Source organism: Trichechus manatus, unplaced genomic scaffold (assembly GCF_000243295.1).
Source record: "Trichechus manatus latirostris isolate Lorelei unplaced genomic scaffold, TriManLat1.0 scaffold00047, whole genome shotgun sequence".
Classification (NCBI taxonomy): Eukaryota; Metazoa; Chordata; class Mammalia; order Sirenia; family Trichechidae; genus Trichechus; species Trichechus manatus.
Genome location: NW_004443983.1, coordinates 1,710,735 through 1,724,968, shown reverse-complemented (window position 1 = coordinate 1,724,968; position 14,234 = coordinate 1,710,735). Strand labels below are relative to the sequence as shown.

At 39.7% G+C, this 14,234-nt stretch overlaps 1 protein-coding gene across 6 annotated transcripts in view; it reads left to right on the top strand.

Moving 5' to 3' along the window:
• TNFAIP8 (TNF alpha induced protein 8) overlaps positions 1 to 8,276 on the top strand; it is a 140,226-nt gene extending 131,950 nt beyond the window's left edge. For 5 of the 6 annotated variants that reach the window (XM_023731937.1, XM_004376968.2, XM_004376967.3 and 2 more), the window contains one exon: positions 2,351 to 4,102. In XM_023731937.1, coding sequence (XP_023587705.1) covers positions 2,351 to 2,916 — 566 coding nt within the window. In that variant the 3' untranslated portion in view covers positions 2,917 to 4,102. Of the gene's footprint in view, positions 1 to 2,350; positions 4,103 to 6,547 lie in introns of those variants that run through there. The other variant, XR_002824216.1, reaches the window with a different exon arrangement.
• The last annotated feature ends 5,958 nt before the right edge of the window (positions 8,277 to 14,234 follow it).

Genomic DNA, 14,234 nt, shown 5'->3' with positions numbered 1-14,234 from the left:
ATGTTATCCATAATTTGTTATGATCCACACAGTTGAATGCCTTTGCATAGTCAATAAAACACAGGTAAACATCTTTCTGGTATTTTCTGCTTTCAGCCAAGATCCATCTGAAGTCAGTAATGATATCCCGTGTTCTACGTCCTCTTCTGAATCTGGCTTGAATTTCTCGCCTTTTCCTGTCCATATACTGCTGCAACTGTTTTTGAATTATCTTCAGCATAATTTTCCTGATGTGTGATATTAATGATATTGTTCAATAATTTCTACATTCTGTTGGCTCCCCTTTCTTTGGAATGGACACAAATATAAATCTCTTCCAGTGTGTTGGCCAGGTAGCTGTCTTCCAGATTTCTTGGCATAGACGAGTGAGCACTTCCAGCATTGCAACCATTTGTTGAAACATCTGAATTGGTATTCCATAAATTTCTGGAACCTTGTTTTTCACCAGTGCCTTCAGTGCAGCTTGGACTTCTTCCTTCAGTACCATCAGTTCTTGATCATATCTTTTGATGCTTCCTGCATTGTTCAATTTTTTTGCCCATAGAATCCTTCAGTATTTCAGTAATTTTTTCCTTCAGTTCTTTCAGCTTGAGAAATGCCGAGTGTGTTCTTCCCTTTTGATTTTCTTACTCCTGTCTTTGCATATTTCATTATAATATTTTACTTTTTCCTCTCGAGCCACCCTTTGAAATCTTGTGTTCAGTTCTTTTACTTCATCATTTCTTCCTTTTGCTTTAGCTGCTCTACTCAAGAGCAAGTTTCAGAGTCTCTTCTGACATCCATTTTGGTCTTTTTTTCTTGTTTTCTATTTTTTTAGTGACCTTTTTGCTTTTATCATGTTTGATGTCATCCCACAACTCGTCTGGTTTTTGGTCATTAGTGTTCATTGTGTCAGATCTATTCTTGAGATGATCTTTAAATTTAGGTAGGATATACTCAAGGTCATAGTTTGGCTCTGATGAACTTGTTTTAATTTTCTTCGGCTTCAACTTGAACGTAGATATGAGCAATTGAGAGACTGTTCCCTAGTCAGCCCCTGGTCTTGTTCTGACTGATGATATTGAGCTTTTCCATCGTCTCTTTCCACAGATGTAGTTGATTTGATTCCTGTGTATTCCATCCAGTGAGGTTCACGTGTATAGTCGCAGTTTATGTTGTTGAAAAAAAAAATTTGCAAAATATTTTCAGTGAAGAAGTCGTTGGTCTTGCAAAATTCTATCTTGTGATTTCCAGCATTGTTTCTGCCACTAAGGCCATATTTTCCCATTACCATTCCTTCTTCTTTGTTTCCAGCATTTGCATTCCAATCACCAGTAACTATCAATGCATCTTGATTTCATGTTCGATCAATTTTAGACTGTAGAAGTTGATAAAAATCTTCAGTTTCTTCTTTGGCATTAGTGGTTGATGCGTAAATTCTTATAGTAGGCGTTTTAACTGGTCTTCCTTGTAGGCATATAGATATTATCCTGTCACTGACAGGGTTGTATTTCAGGGTAGATCTTGAAATATTCTTTTCTACGAGGAATGTGACGCCATTTCTCTTCAAGTTGTCATTCCCAGATAGTAGACCATATGATTGTCCGATTCATAACGGCTAGTACCACTCCATTTCAGCCCATTAATCTGTAGGATATCGATCTTCAAGCATTCGATTTCATTTTTGACAACTTCTAATTTTCCTTGATTCATACTTCGTACATTCCATGTTCTGATTATTAATAGATGTTTACAGCTGTTTCTTCTCATTTTGAGTCATGCCACAGCAGCAAATGAAGGCCCCAAAATCTTTACTTCATCCATGTCATTAAGATCAACTCCACTTTCAGGAGGCAGCTCTTTCCCAGTTGTATTTTGAGTTCTTTCCAACCTGAGGGGCTCATCTTCCAGCGCTATATCAGACAGTGTTCAGCTGCTGTCCATAATGTTTTCACTGGCCAGTTTTTTTTAGAAGTAGATCTCCAGATCCTTTTTCCCAGTCTGTTTCAGTCTGAAAGATCCACTGAAACCTGTCCACCGTGGCTGACCCTGCTGGTATTTGAAATACCAGTGGCATAGCTTCCAGCATCACAGCAACACACAAGCCAGCACAGTACGACAAACTGCCAGTTGTCCTTTATAATAGAAGGTATCATATACTTGACTTGGCAACCCCAGATACACAATCACCCAGAAATGTAGAAAATATTTTTTAGATCTTTTCTGAAGAGACTAATATCAGTAGATGGGAGGCAAACCACAAATAGTAAAGAAAATGAGAAAAAAAATTCTCATTTTTTGAATTACCTGTTTTGTAATTCGCTTCTCTAACTGATATTTACTGATCTTTTATTCTTTTCTCTGTTTTTAGTGGCCACAGATGTGTTTAATTCCAAAAACCTGGCTGTTCAGGCACAAAAGAAGATCTTGGGTAAAATGGTGTCCAAATCCATCGCCACCACCTTAATAGACGACACGAGCAGTGAGGTTTTAGATGAGCTCTACAGAGTGACCAAGGAGTACACCCAAAACAAGAAGGAGGCAGAGAAAATCATCAAAAACCTCATCAAAACAGTCATCAAGCTGGCCATTCTTTACAGGAATAATCAATTTAATCAAGATGAGCTGGCACTCATGGAGAAATTTAAGAAGAAAGTTCATCAGCTTGCTATGACGGTGGTCAGCTTCCATCAGGTGGATTACACCTTTGACCGGAATGTGTTGTCTAAGCTGCTAAATGAATGCAGGGATATGCTCCACCAAATCATTCAGCGTCACCTCACCGCAAAATCACATGGACGGGTTAATAATGTCTTCGATCATTTTTCAAATTGTGAATTTTTGGCTGCCTTGTATAATCCCTTTGGAAACTTTAAACCCCACTTACAAAAACTTTGTGATGGTGTCAACAAAATGTTGGATGAAGAGAACATATGAGCATATGAGTTAAGATTGTGACTGCTCGTGATTTATTTGAAGATGGAGCACTGCTGACTTATGAAGGAAAAAAGAATTTTTTTAAGATTACACATGTTTCAGAAAGACTTTCCCCAATTCAGTTGTCAAGCATTAATGATAATGCTTTTATGGGGCATGTTTTATTTGAAGAAAAGCATATTTCCAAAAATTCTAGTGAAAAGCTTCCTAATGGTTAACAGATTATGGGGAAAATGTGTGGTTGGATAATTCAAATGTAGAGTTATACAAAGAAAGATAAGTATGGTTCCAAACCTCAAGATATCTTTTTTAGGGCAGTTGTTGTATTGGTAGCGCATCGGATATTTCTAACATGTACAAAGTTATGTATTTTGATTCATTTCTATTCCTTACTATGTATATGTGCCTCTTTTAAAAAGCCAACAGCTTTCTCCTGCTGTTACTGCTCCTTTAGAAGTAATTCCATTTTCACGTTTACCTCAATCCTTTCATTAAAGTTTTTGTCATTGACATTCAAGAATTAAGTCTGAGGCCATCAAAATGAACCCTCAGAAGAATAGAAAACTGCTCATCTGAAATCATTACTGTGGAAATGAACTATATTGGACATTGTCAGTAATGGCCAAAGTAAGAATATGCTTCTGGAATTGAGTACTGTTTTTTAAACCAGTGGTGATACTTAAATTCCCAGAAATGTAATATATCATTGCCTCGAAATGCATGGTTAAAGCTTAACTTTCATGTTATCTTGAAAATGTGCTAATGAAATCTTCATTTTTCATATAAGTTTCAAATATAATAGACAAAGTGACAGTCTAGATTGTGCTTGATATTGGGATAATGCAAAGTAAGTGGTATTAAGAAAGAGAAAACAATCTTCATTTTAGGGAAAAACCCACCAAAATAACGGGGAGTAGGAGCAAAAGAGAAGAAAGGATATTGCTACAGAATGAGCATGAAAATGAATGCATTTCAAATGTTTAAGAAGATCCGATAGGTAAAGAATGTCCCTTTTTTATTTAACTGATAAGGTTTTTGCTATTTTGTTATTTGCTATTTTGATGAGTAAACCAAAGAATATTTACATTTTAAGCAGTTTGTGTGTTGTTTCTATATAATTTCATGGTGTGAATGATAAAGTAAGCACTTGTTTATTTTGTAAAAAAAAAAAAAAAAAAATGGATACCTGCAGGCCAACTGTCATCTAAGAAATAACAGATCCAACCACCAGCACTAAATAGTTACCTTGCCACTATGTCTATGCTTTAGTGTACTTTTGCCTTGAATCTGCCTACCTCCCAGAATATTGACATTAAAATAGTAGTTCACCAGGAAGGTCCCCAAACTGGAAATTCCAGAAGTTGAAATTTGTTTTAATCTGCTACAGCCTAGAGGAGGTGGTCAGTCTCTCTGGACCCCCCCATTGGCTTGGCTAAGCCAGGCAGCAGAGACAAAAATTATCTCCCTGGTTTGAAGTTAAATCCTAACACCAAGATTTGAAGTAAAAGTACCATTCTCACTTCTTAGAACCAGCAGGCAATCTGTTTTTATATAAACAACAGCATGGTGACTGCAGAAGTGACCTCTCTAGCTAGAGGAATTTTCATGTTTATGACCTTTCCTAGCGATCAGGTATATATGTGGGGGTCTGGGGTGTGGGATTAGAGCAACACTTAATCTCACACAGAGGGAAGGCAGTGAGAATGTGTCCTGAAGCGGGGGACTGCTGTTTGCTGCCATCTCTCGGTAACATCATCTGGAGGTGACCCATCTCCTTACTAACTCTGGAAGGCATGCCTTAGAAAGATCAATTACAAAATCATGATCAGCAAGTTCATTTCTGGTGTAACAGGACTCCCCTTGTGCATGAAGTTAGTTGAGGGAAAAAGCTGGAAAGAATCTAAATGTGCTTAGCTCAGCCTGAGCCAAGCCAATAGTAAGTTTGGAATTTTATGAATTTTTTTTTTTTAAGTGGTGTCTGTTTCTCTATTTTGAAGAATTAAGTTGATTTTATTTTATGCTGATGGCCTCTCTCCAGAAATTATGAGTGAATATAATAGGTAGATGATAATACTGATGTTAATACTAACACAGAGCAGTCATGCACATTAACTCATTCACTCTTTGCCACAATCATTACCGTTTTACAGATGAGGAAACTAAGACGAGAAATTATGGAATTTGCTGGAGGTCACATAGCTGTTAGGTGGCATAGGCAGGATATCAATAAAACCTTATTTTTGTTTAAAGCTGTTATGGTTAAAGGCAATTTTAGAAACATTATTGATTCAGAGAAGAGTGGGCAGAATGCTTCTGATACAGTTTTTCAGATAGTTTGACCTGTTAAAAAACCAGTTGCTGTTGAGTCAGCTCTGACTCATGGCGACCCCATGTGTATCAGAGTAGAACTGTGCTCCATAGGGTTTTTAATGGCTAATTTTTCAGAAGTAGTTCATCAGGCCTTTTTTCAGAGGTGCCTCCGGATGGACTTGAACTTCCAGTTCTCAATAAGCAGCCACATGTTAACCATTTGCACCACTCAGGGACTCCAGTGATGTGTTAGACAGTATTTAAATCACTACAGGTCTGGCCTATAAAGTAATCTGGGCATGATTTTGTACAAAGGTATTTTTCCAAGTTTTCAACAGGAATCCTAATTTGGGGCATCTTGTGGCTCAGATTTCTGTCCCCTCTGGAACTGCAAGTCAGGGTGCTTATAATTAACTATGACTTTGACCATTAGCCCAGGAGGTACAGTGTGCGCCTCTCTTCCACGGACCCACAAGGCATTCTGTGTGCACACGCTCCTAAAACAGTTCACCATTGTGTTCTGCAGAGTAGGTATGGCATCAATTTGAAACTTTAACATTTTTTTCTAGTTTGGAGGCTGAAAATATTTGAGCAAGTAAATTTGAAAATAACCTTGTATTTTTCTGATTATTAGAACTTTCATACACAACTCAAAATTAGTTTAAAAGAAAAGCAAGTGTTAAGAATTTCAATTGTAAAGAAATTCTGCTTTTATTCTAATGTAGAACAGTATCTCATTCGCAATTTTCTAGAAATTTCTTTTTTCCGCATCATGTAAATACACTTAAAAAACACAAATCTTAAACTTTTGGGTAGATTTTTTCCCCCAGTGGCTTGAAATAGTACTTTCTGTAGTCTGCATATCAAGTCAGTTGGATTTTTACTTACTTTTATTTATCCTTGAGATACTTGATGAGAGAGTTATAATTCCACATACCAACCTCAACAAAAAGATGATAAATGAAAGACGAATGTATTTATCCACGTGAGGAAATATTTGTAGTAAGAGGTTAAATGGTATTTAATTGCTAGCAAATAAAAATATTCTAATAAAACTTGAAACTGAGCATGTTTTTTAGGATTTATAATATTTTTAAATTTTTAGCCAGTCTTGCATTTCCAAACTTTCATTATCTAAGTTAGTTGAACTTTTCAGTATTCAAAAAAATCACTGTTTTACTTGATTTATTGGATTAAACTTCCTGGGCATAAAGCTGTGCTAATTTGTTAAGCTCAAAACAGGTTTTAGGACTCAGTGCTGTTTGACTGATAAAGTTCTGTCTTAATGATAAAACTCTGAAATATATTTTCTGTTATTCAGATAGGAACTGCGTTGAAAACACTGAGGCACCAACCAGAAAAAATGAGTCAATTTTTGTTTCTAAAATGCTGAAAAGGAAAATCTTTAGGAGCCAATAATTACGTATTGCCATCACAAAGTACTGAAAATTCATTTTCTGTTTTGCTAAGGTGTGTCCTCTTGTCAATAACTTCTGCATATTCTCTGGGATATGATCATGAGGTAGTTTATATCAGCCCAGAGCCAGGAAGACATTTATATCTTGGGGAATTTCCCAAAATGGAAACATTTTTGTGTAATTTTGATTCATTTCTGTTCTAGCCAAAGATGTATTTTCCACCTAGCAATGAATATCAGCCCCAAGTTTATAGAGGGCAAGCCACTTCAAACACAGTACTGTCTGCTGAGTACTGAAAAAGTATACGGACAAGTCAGCCAGCATTTACAGTTGAGAAAAACATCTGTGCTTCAGAAAATGTTCTTCAAGCAAAGAGAATTGTGCTTTGTGTCCACAGAATTTCCGTGAGATCTTCATAAGATGAGTCAGCCAATGGATAAGGCCCTTTTATCTTCCTTAATGGGTGGCCAAGAAGATTCTCTGCCTCCCCCTGTAACAGCTGCCTAACTCGGTGTTTCTTCCTCATAGAAATAAGCTGGCTAAACAGGCACTTGAAGTTTGTTCTTAACACAAGGAAAGAATACTGGATTTTTGAAAACTGTGTTCTGACTCACAGAATGGTCAAAGACAATGTGCTTCTCTGTTCTCAGTTTTTTCCGTTTAAAAGCTTACAGATGGATTAATTAAGCTCTTTAAAACTGCCTAATGTGAGTTATAAACACAAGACAGGAAAGTAAAAATTCAGAGTATAAATGTTGAGATTATCACCATTATCTGGGATGATTGATGTTTATAAGAAGCCCAGGTTCCATTTTCTAAGAAACAGCCTTTCTTCAGCCCAGCAGGAGCCACCACTTACCCATTCCAAGTGGTGCATCAGCATCTTTTTGCTCTTCTAAGACCACTTGCTTTCACTAAAGGATAAATACTTGCCAAGCAAATTATAAAATTTTATAAGCCATTTAATGCCCTGGAAGAGGACTTGCTGATGATTAGATAAAAGTGCCGGTGTTATTGCTGTTCCCTAGTGATAACGGACTTTGTGTTCTCATCACTGAGAAGACACATTTTCAGTTTGCTAAAATATTCACTGGAGAACATAGAGTGAAATCCATGAGTGGAAACATTCCAAGGTATTTTCAAACACCATGTGTCAGGAGTTTGGCATCTGTTCCTCAGGGGGGACTCACTGGAGGGTGGCCAGGTAGAACCCGGCAGGGTACAGAAGGGTGTGTTTGGGGGCAGTCAGGAAACCAGCATTTCCAGCCCCTGGTCTGCCAGGGAACTCTCTGGTCTGTGGCCTTATCTCTAAAATTTGGATTAAATCAACAACCTCATGTTCTCATTTTAAGAGTAAAATTGAACAAAACAGAGAGGGCTTTGAAACCTCAAGGCTCTTCCTGTGTGAGGTATTGTTAACTGGTGCCTTTCAGTGTTTCCAAATTAGCAGTGAAAATAAGCCTGGAGCCTACGATAAATTAAGCAACAGACTTAAACAGCTTGAGTGGGTTTTATTAAATCCCAGTCCCCTTAAAAGTTTGTTTTTTGCTTTCAATTTAGGAAAATTGTTTTGGGTTTCTAAAAGTGACTTATGTTTGATCCCTTAGCCAATTAAATTCTGAATCTCTTAAATTATTTTGATCGTCTCAGCTTAATTTAGTTATCTATTAGTGTATAACAAGCCACCCCAAAACTTAGTGTTAAATAACAACCATTTTGTTATCTCTCATGATTCTGTGGGTTGACTGGGCTTAACTGCTGGTCTTGATGGGAGTTTCTCATGTGTTTTACAGTCAGAGGGTGGCTGGTTCTGGAGTCTTCCAGAGATTTAACTGGGACATAGGGGTGACTGAGCCTCTCCTTTCCTCATGCTCTCTATTACTCACTCAAGGCATCCAAAAATGCAAGAGTAGAAGGTTCTAGGCCTTCTTAAGGCTTAGACCCAGAACACGCACAGCCTCACTTCTGCCTCATTCTACTGTATGAAGCAAGTTACAGGCTATGTCAGGGATTCCCAAGACCAGCCTCAGGTTTGAAGTTTGGCTGGAAGGACTCACAGCTATACTGACAGTTAACGGTTTATTGCCACAAAAGGATCAAAGCAAAAAAGGCACATGCAGCTGGGTTGAGGCGAGACCAGGCACCAGTTTCCAGTTGTCATCTGCCAGTGGAGTTGTACAGACAGCACTTAATTCTCCCATCAACAATGTATTACAACACAGAGTATGGCCAACCAGGGAAGCTCACCCATGCCTTGGTGTCCAGGGTTTTTATTCAGGGTCGGGCACATAGGTATGGAGTGTCCGCATGACTTACCTTAGTTACTCAGTCTCTAGCCCCTCCAGAGGTTAAAATGATATAGTGTGGCTATAAAAATGGTGTGAAGGTGTTGTCAGACCTCTTCTAACTTCATAAGGGGGAAGAGAGAATCAAGATCAGTATCAGCCCAAGGCTGAACGCTATGAGGTGGAGGTCAAACATACTTCCACCCTCCAATCTTTTTACCAATTCTGACAGCAGCTCTTCTTCCCATGGCACTCTCTACTTTCTGCTGGGTTCAATAATTCATTGCAGTAGCCATGCAGAAATCACAGACAAACTCACAATTATAAAGTTTATCAGGGAAGCTAACAGGTTACAATTTGGGATCAGGATCAACAGGCTACACTGGGATCAGGAAGCATGTAGGCAAAGTCTCCCTTCTACGGAGCAAGACAGTTCTCTCAGCTCCTCTCCACCATACAGAGCTCCTCTCAGCCCCCTGAGGACAGGCCTCCTCTCTTGGCCCTCAGCCTTTGACCCCACTCGGGCCTGGCCTCTGCCCTGCTCAGGCAGGTGTTACAAATCCCTTTACTTCCACTGATAAGTGCCCAGAAGCACCCTGCTCCACCAGGAAGCCTCTTGCCTGAAGGCACTCCGGCTCTCTCTCTCTGGGTCAGTGAGCCTACCATGCTATCTCTCGCCAGTCTCCAGGTTCTGCTGCTGCTGTTCCTCTGCTGCTGCTTTTGCTGTCTCACATTGTCTCTGGTGTTACAACTTTCTGTCTTCTGGGTCTAGGAGGTTCTCAGTGCAGGGACCCCAGGTCCAAAGGAAGTATTCCACTCCTGGGTCTTCTTTTTTGATGGTAGTGAACTCCGTCCTTCCCGCCTCTGGGATGGCTCATCTTAAGTCTAGAGGGATGGCAAAACTGACCAATCCCCTCATTAGGGTTCTATACACCGTGTTAGCATGGTTCCACTCCCACAAAGGTGCCATGTACCATATGTGAATCATTAGCAAGCTGTCCAATCCCCTTGGTGGGCAACAACCACCTTATTTGCATAGTCCCTCCTAATCATTATGTGGGGAGTTACAAAACCATGCATGGCCAGAAGGGCCATATTAAGTAATTCAGTGCACCACAATGGCCCAAGATCCCCATCATAAATCACATTCTTAGCATAAACTATCTGTGTGGCCCAAGACCCCAGGTATATAAAGACATTCTTAGGCAGGATATTCCAAGGGCTTAGAAGTTATCTCCTAGGAGCCAGTCATGGCCCATCCTTTCTTTGGAATGTGCAGGGTTGGAACATCCTAAACCTGCTAAATTAACCCTTTACTGTACACAGGACCAGCCTCAATTTAGTGTAGGAGGGGACTACACAAGAGTGTATTCTGGATTGCATGGTTCACTCTGACCATCTTAGGAGACTAGCTACCATGCCCCTATTTTCCCTCCTGGCTCCAGTGAAAACAACAGAGTGCCTAGGGAGTCAGGAGTGCTTTATGGAATGGTTTGGTTTTATCTGGATATAAATATATGAAATAATGGTGGGCTAACCTGTTAATAACTACATTCAATTCAAGAATTGATCATTGAATACCTACTATGTGCCTGATAACTATGCTGGGCCCTAGGACTACATAATAACATCTAGTTCTTGTATACGGAGAGTTTGCTGACTGCTGGGGAGGATGCTGACAATGCACAGGCAATTTAGCTCTAAATTGGCCAAAGCCAGAAAAAGTCTTTGTTAGCCCACATAGGCTTTCTGGCTTTAAAATGTTCGGGTTTTTTTGTTTGTTTTGGTGTTTAATTGATATTTTAAAAGCAGTAAGTTCAAAGTAGTGGCCAGTTTCTTTTTCAAAATCAGTGACAAGTGTGTGTGTATGTGCATGTGTGTGTGTGTATGTGTGTATGAGAGGGACAGTACAGGTAAAACAAAAATGTTTACAGGCCATTTTTTTTTTTTTACACATGTTGTTTTATGACATTGGTTAACAACCCCACAACATATCAACCCTCTAACTTCTCAACCTTTTTTTTTTTTGGTGAAAATACACATAGCCAAAGATACACCATTTCAAAAATTTCTACATGCACAGTTCAGTGACATTGACTACGCTCTTCCAATTGTCCTGTTATTCTCACTTAAGATGAAGGCTTACGGACCAAAATAGTTTCTCATTTAACAGTTACTACAAATGTTGCCCTATGACAATGGTTAACAATCTCACAACACATCAACAATATCCTTACTCAACCTTGGGTTCCCTATCACCAGCTTCCTTGTCCGCTTCTGCTTTCTGGCCCTTGTCACTGGACTACTGTACCTTGTTAGTCTCATTTGGTTTTACGGGGCTGTCCACTCCCAGGCTGAACCGTGAACCTCGGAGGTAACTTCACCACTGAGCTAAAAGGGTGTCTGGGGGCCATACTCTCGGGGTTTCTCCAGTCTCCTTTAGGCCAGTAAATCTGGTCTTTTTTTTTGTGAGTTAGAATTATGTTATACATCCTTCTCCAGCTCTGTCCAGAACCCTCTATTGTGATCCTAGTCGGAGCAGTCAGTGGTGGTAGCTGCACACCATCTAGCTGTACTGGACTCAGTCCGGTGGAGGCCTTGGTAGCTGTGGACAATTAGTCCTTCGGACTAATCTTTTCCTTGTATCCTGTTCTCTTCATTCTCGCTTGCTCCCGAAGGGATGAGACTAGTGGAATATCTTAGATGGCCGCTCACAGGCGTTTAAGACCCCAGACACTACTCACCAAGGTAGAATGTAGAGCATTGTCTTTATAAGCTGTGTCATGCCAATTGAGCTAGATGTTCCCCGAGACCATGGTCCCCAGAGTACAGGCCATTTTTTAAATTTGAAATAAAAATAGTTATCAATGAGTCCATGGCAAAATGTGGATTATAGACTCCACTAAGCAGAAGACTGTAAGTGAAAGCTAAGAGGTTAAATGTTAATATTTGGGAACATCTGAGAAATAGCAACATAGAAGTGTTTTGTTTTGTTTTGTTTTTTAAATCATTTGTCCAGAAATTAGATTGCAGCCCAACTTGTAAAGCTGGATAAACCCTGGGTTCATACACAGTGAAATATATCTGTGTCTCCTGAGGCCACAGGCCAGGACACAGTAGTACATAGTTGAACTGGTCCAGTGAGGATGGCCTTTGTCTGTCCATGTTTGTTGCCAGCCCTGCCACTGACCCATAGTTCAGCAGACACTGCCAACCACCTGGTTCCTCATGCTCTCTTGTCTCTATCACTGCCCTGAACTCCGTGAGTCTTGGAAAGAAAGCATTAACAAAACAGTCTGTCCTCTTGCTGGCAAAGGGTTGGAGATCAGGCCCAAGAATACAACCCTGAGCACAAAGCCAAATGTGGAGTTTGGACCCTGAGTATATTTCAACCCCAGTGGCTTTCTCTGGTTCTAGAAAACTCAGAGGTCTCTTCCTTTTCATTGGGTTACATTCAGAGAGCTAGTATCCAAGGTCCTTTTTGAGTAAATCACAACACTTTCTGTAACTTGCTAACTCATGAAATGATTTCTTGTTTCTTGTGATTACAAAAGATGGGGTTTTGGAGTTTTAGTTTTAGTTTAGTTTGTTTTCTCTGTCTTCTGACTAACCCCGTTATTTCAACCAAGAATAATAACATAAACATGACTGATTGCTTAAAAAGCTACCCTATGTTCTGAACCAGTCTGGCTTTTATTAACAGGCCAAGAAGGAAGACATCCTCTCCAGTCTCCCTTAAAGTAGCCTTCGCCACTCCTTTTAGCTTAAGAAAAGGGAACGCTGCTGTGTTGGTAAGAGGCTCTGACTTCCTTGTTGCTGTCACCAAAATTGAGTTTGTAATTTAAGGCAATCTAAGCTTTTCAATCTTTTTCCAATGCCAATTTCAATACAGATATTTCCACAAAAACAGTTGCTGTCAAGTTGATTCTGACTCAGGGTGACCCCATGTGTGTAGGGTAGAACTTCACTCCATAGAGTTTTCATGGTTGTGACCTTTCAGAAGCAGATCACCACGTCTTTCTTCCAAGCGTTTCTGGGTGAGTTCAAACGGCCAGCCTTCCAGTTAGTATCCCAGCACGTAACCATTTGCACCACTCAGGGATTCATTTTTTGCCTAAATGGCCAAACCAAACCAAACTCATTGCCATGGAGTTGATTCTGACTCACAGTGACCCTATAGGACGGAATAAAACTGCCCCATAGGGTTTCCAAGAAGCAGCTGGTTTCCTATCCCTAAATAGCTTACCCTTAATTCTTCTGTTAACTTCTCAAAATATCTAAGAAAACCTTCCTACACATACATGTAGATTCCAATTTTAGGATAACAGCCTGAAGTTCTGAGTTGGTATGAAACCTGTTATGCAAATCACCACAAACCCAAGGAGCAATTGGGATGAATCTGGAGGTCTAAGAAGCATAAACATCAGTTTGGTTGCTCTTTTCCCTTCCCATCTGTGAGTATTTTCTGTAAATACATTTCTGAGTAACGATTATGTATTTTCAGCTGATAGTGTTTAACACTGAGATATGGAAGCTCTGGGGTTTCGGGCCTTCCTAAGGGGAACATCATTTGCAAACATGAATGGAACTAATCCAAGCTGGGTAAGATAAAATACTCTTCCTCTTTCTTTTCTTCTATTTAAGCTTTTTACTTTTAAATAATTATAAACTCACAGGAAGTTGCAAAACTTGTATAAAGAGTGCTATGTGCCCTTCTCCCAATAGTGACCTCTTATATAAGTGTAGTACAATGCCAAAACCAGAAAATTGACATTAGTACATTGTTACGGAGCCCTGGTGGTGCAATGGTTAAGTGCTCAGCTGCTAACTGAAAAGTTGACGGGTCGAACCCACCCAGTGTCTCGGCAGGAGAAAGATCTGATGATCTGCTCCTGTAAAGATGAAAAAAAAAAAGCCAAACCTATTGCTGTTGATTCCAACTCATAGCGACCCTATAGGACAGAGTAGAACTGACAGAGTAGAACTGCCCCATAGAGTTTCCAAGGAGTGGCTGGTGGATTTGAGCTGCCAACCTTTTCGTTAGCAGCCAAGTTCTTAACACTACACCACCAGGGCTCTCGTATAAAGATTACAGCCTAGCAAACTCTATGGGACAATTCTACTCTGTCAGTTCTACTCTGTCACATGAGGTCACTATGAGTCAAAATCGACTGGAGGGCACCTAACAACAACATTGTTATTAACTAGACTATAAACCTTATTCAGTTTTCACCATTTTTTACCTGCATTCATTTGATTGTGTGTATAGTTAGTTGTGTGCACCTTTTATTCCATGTAACCACCA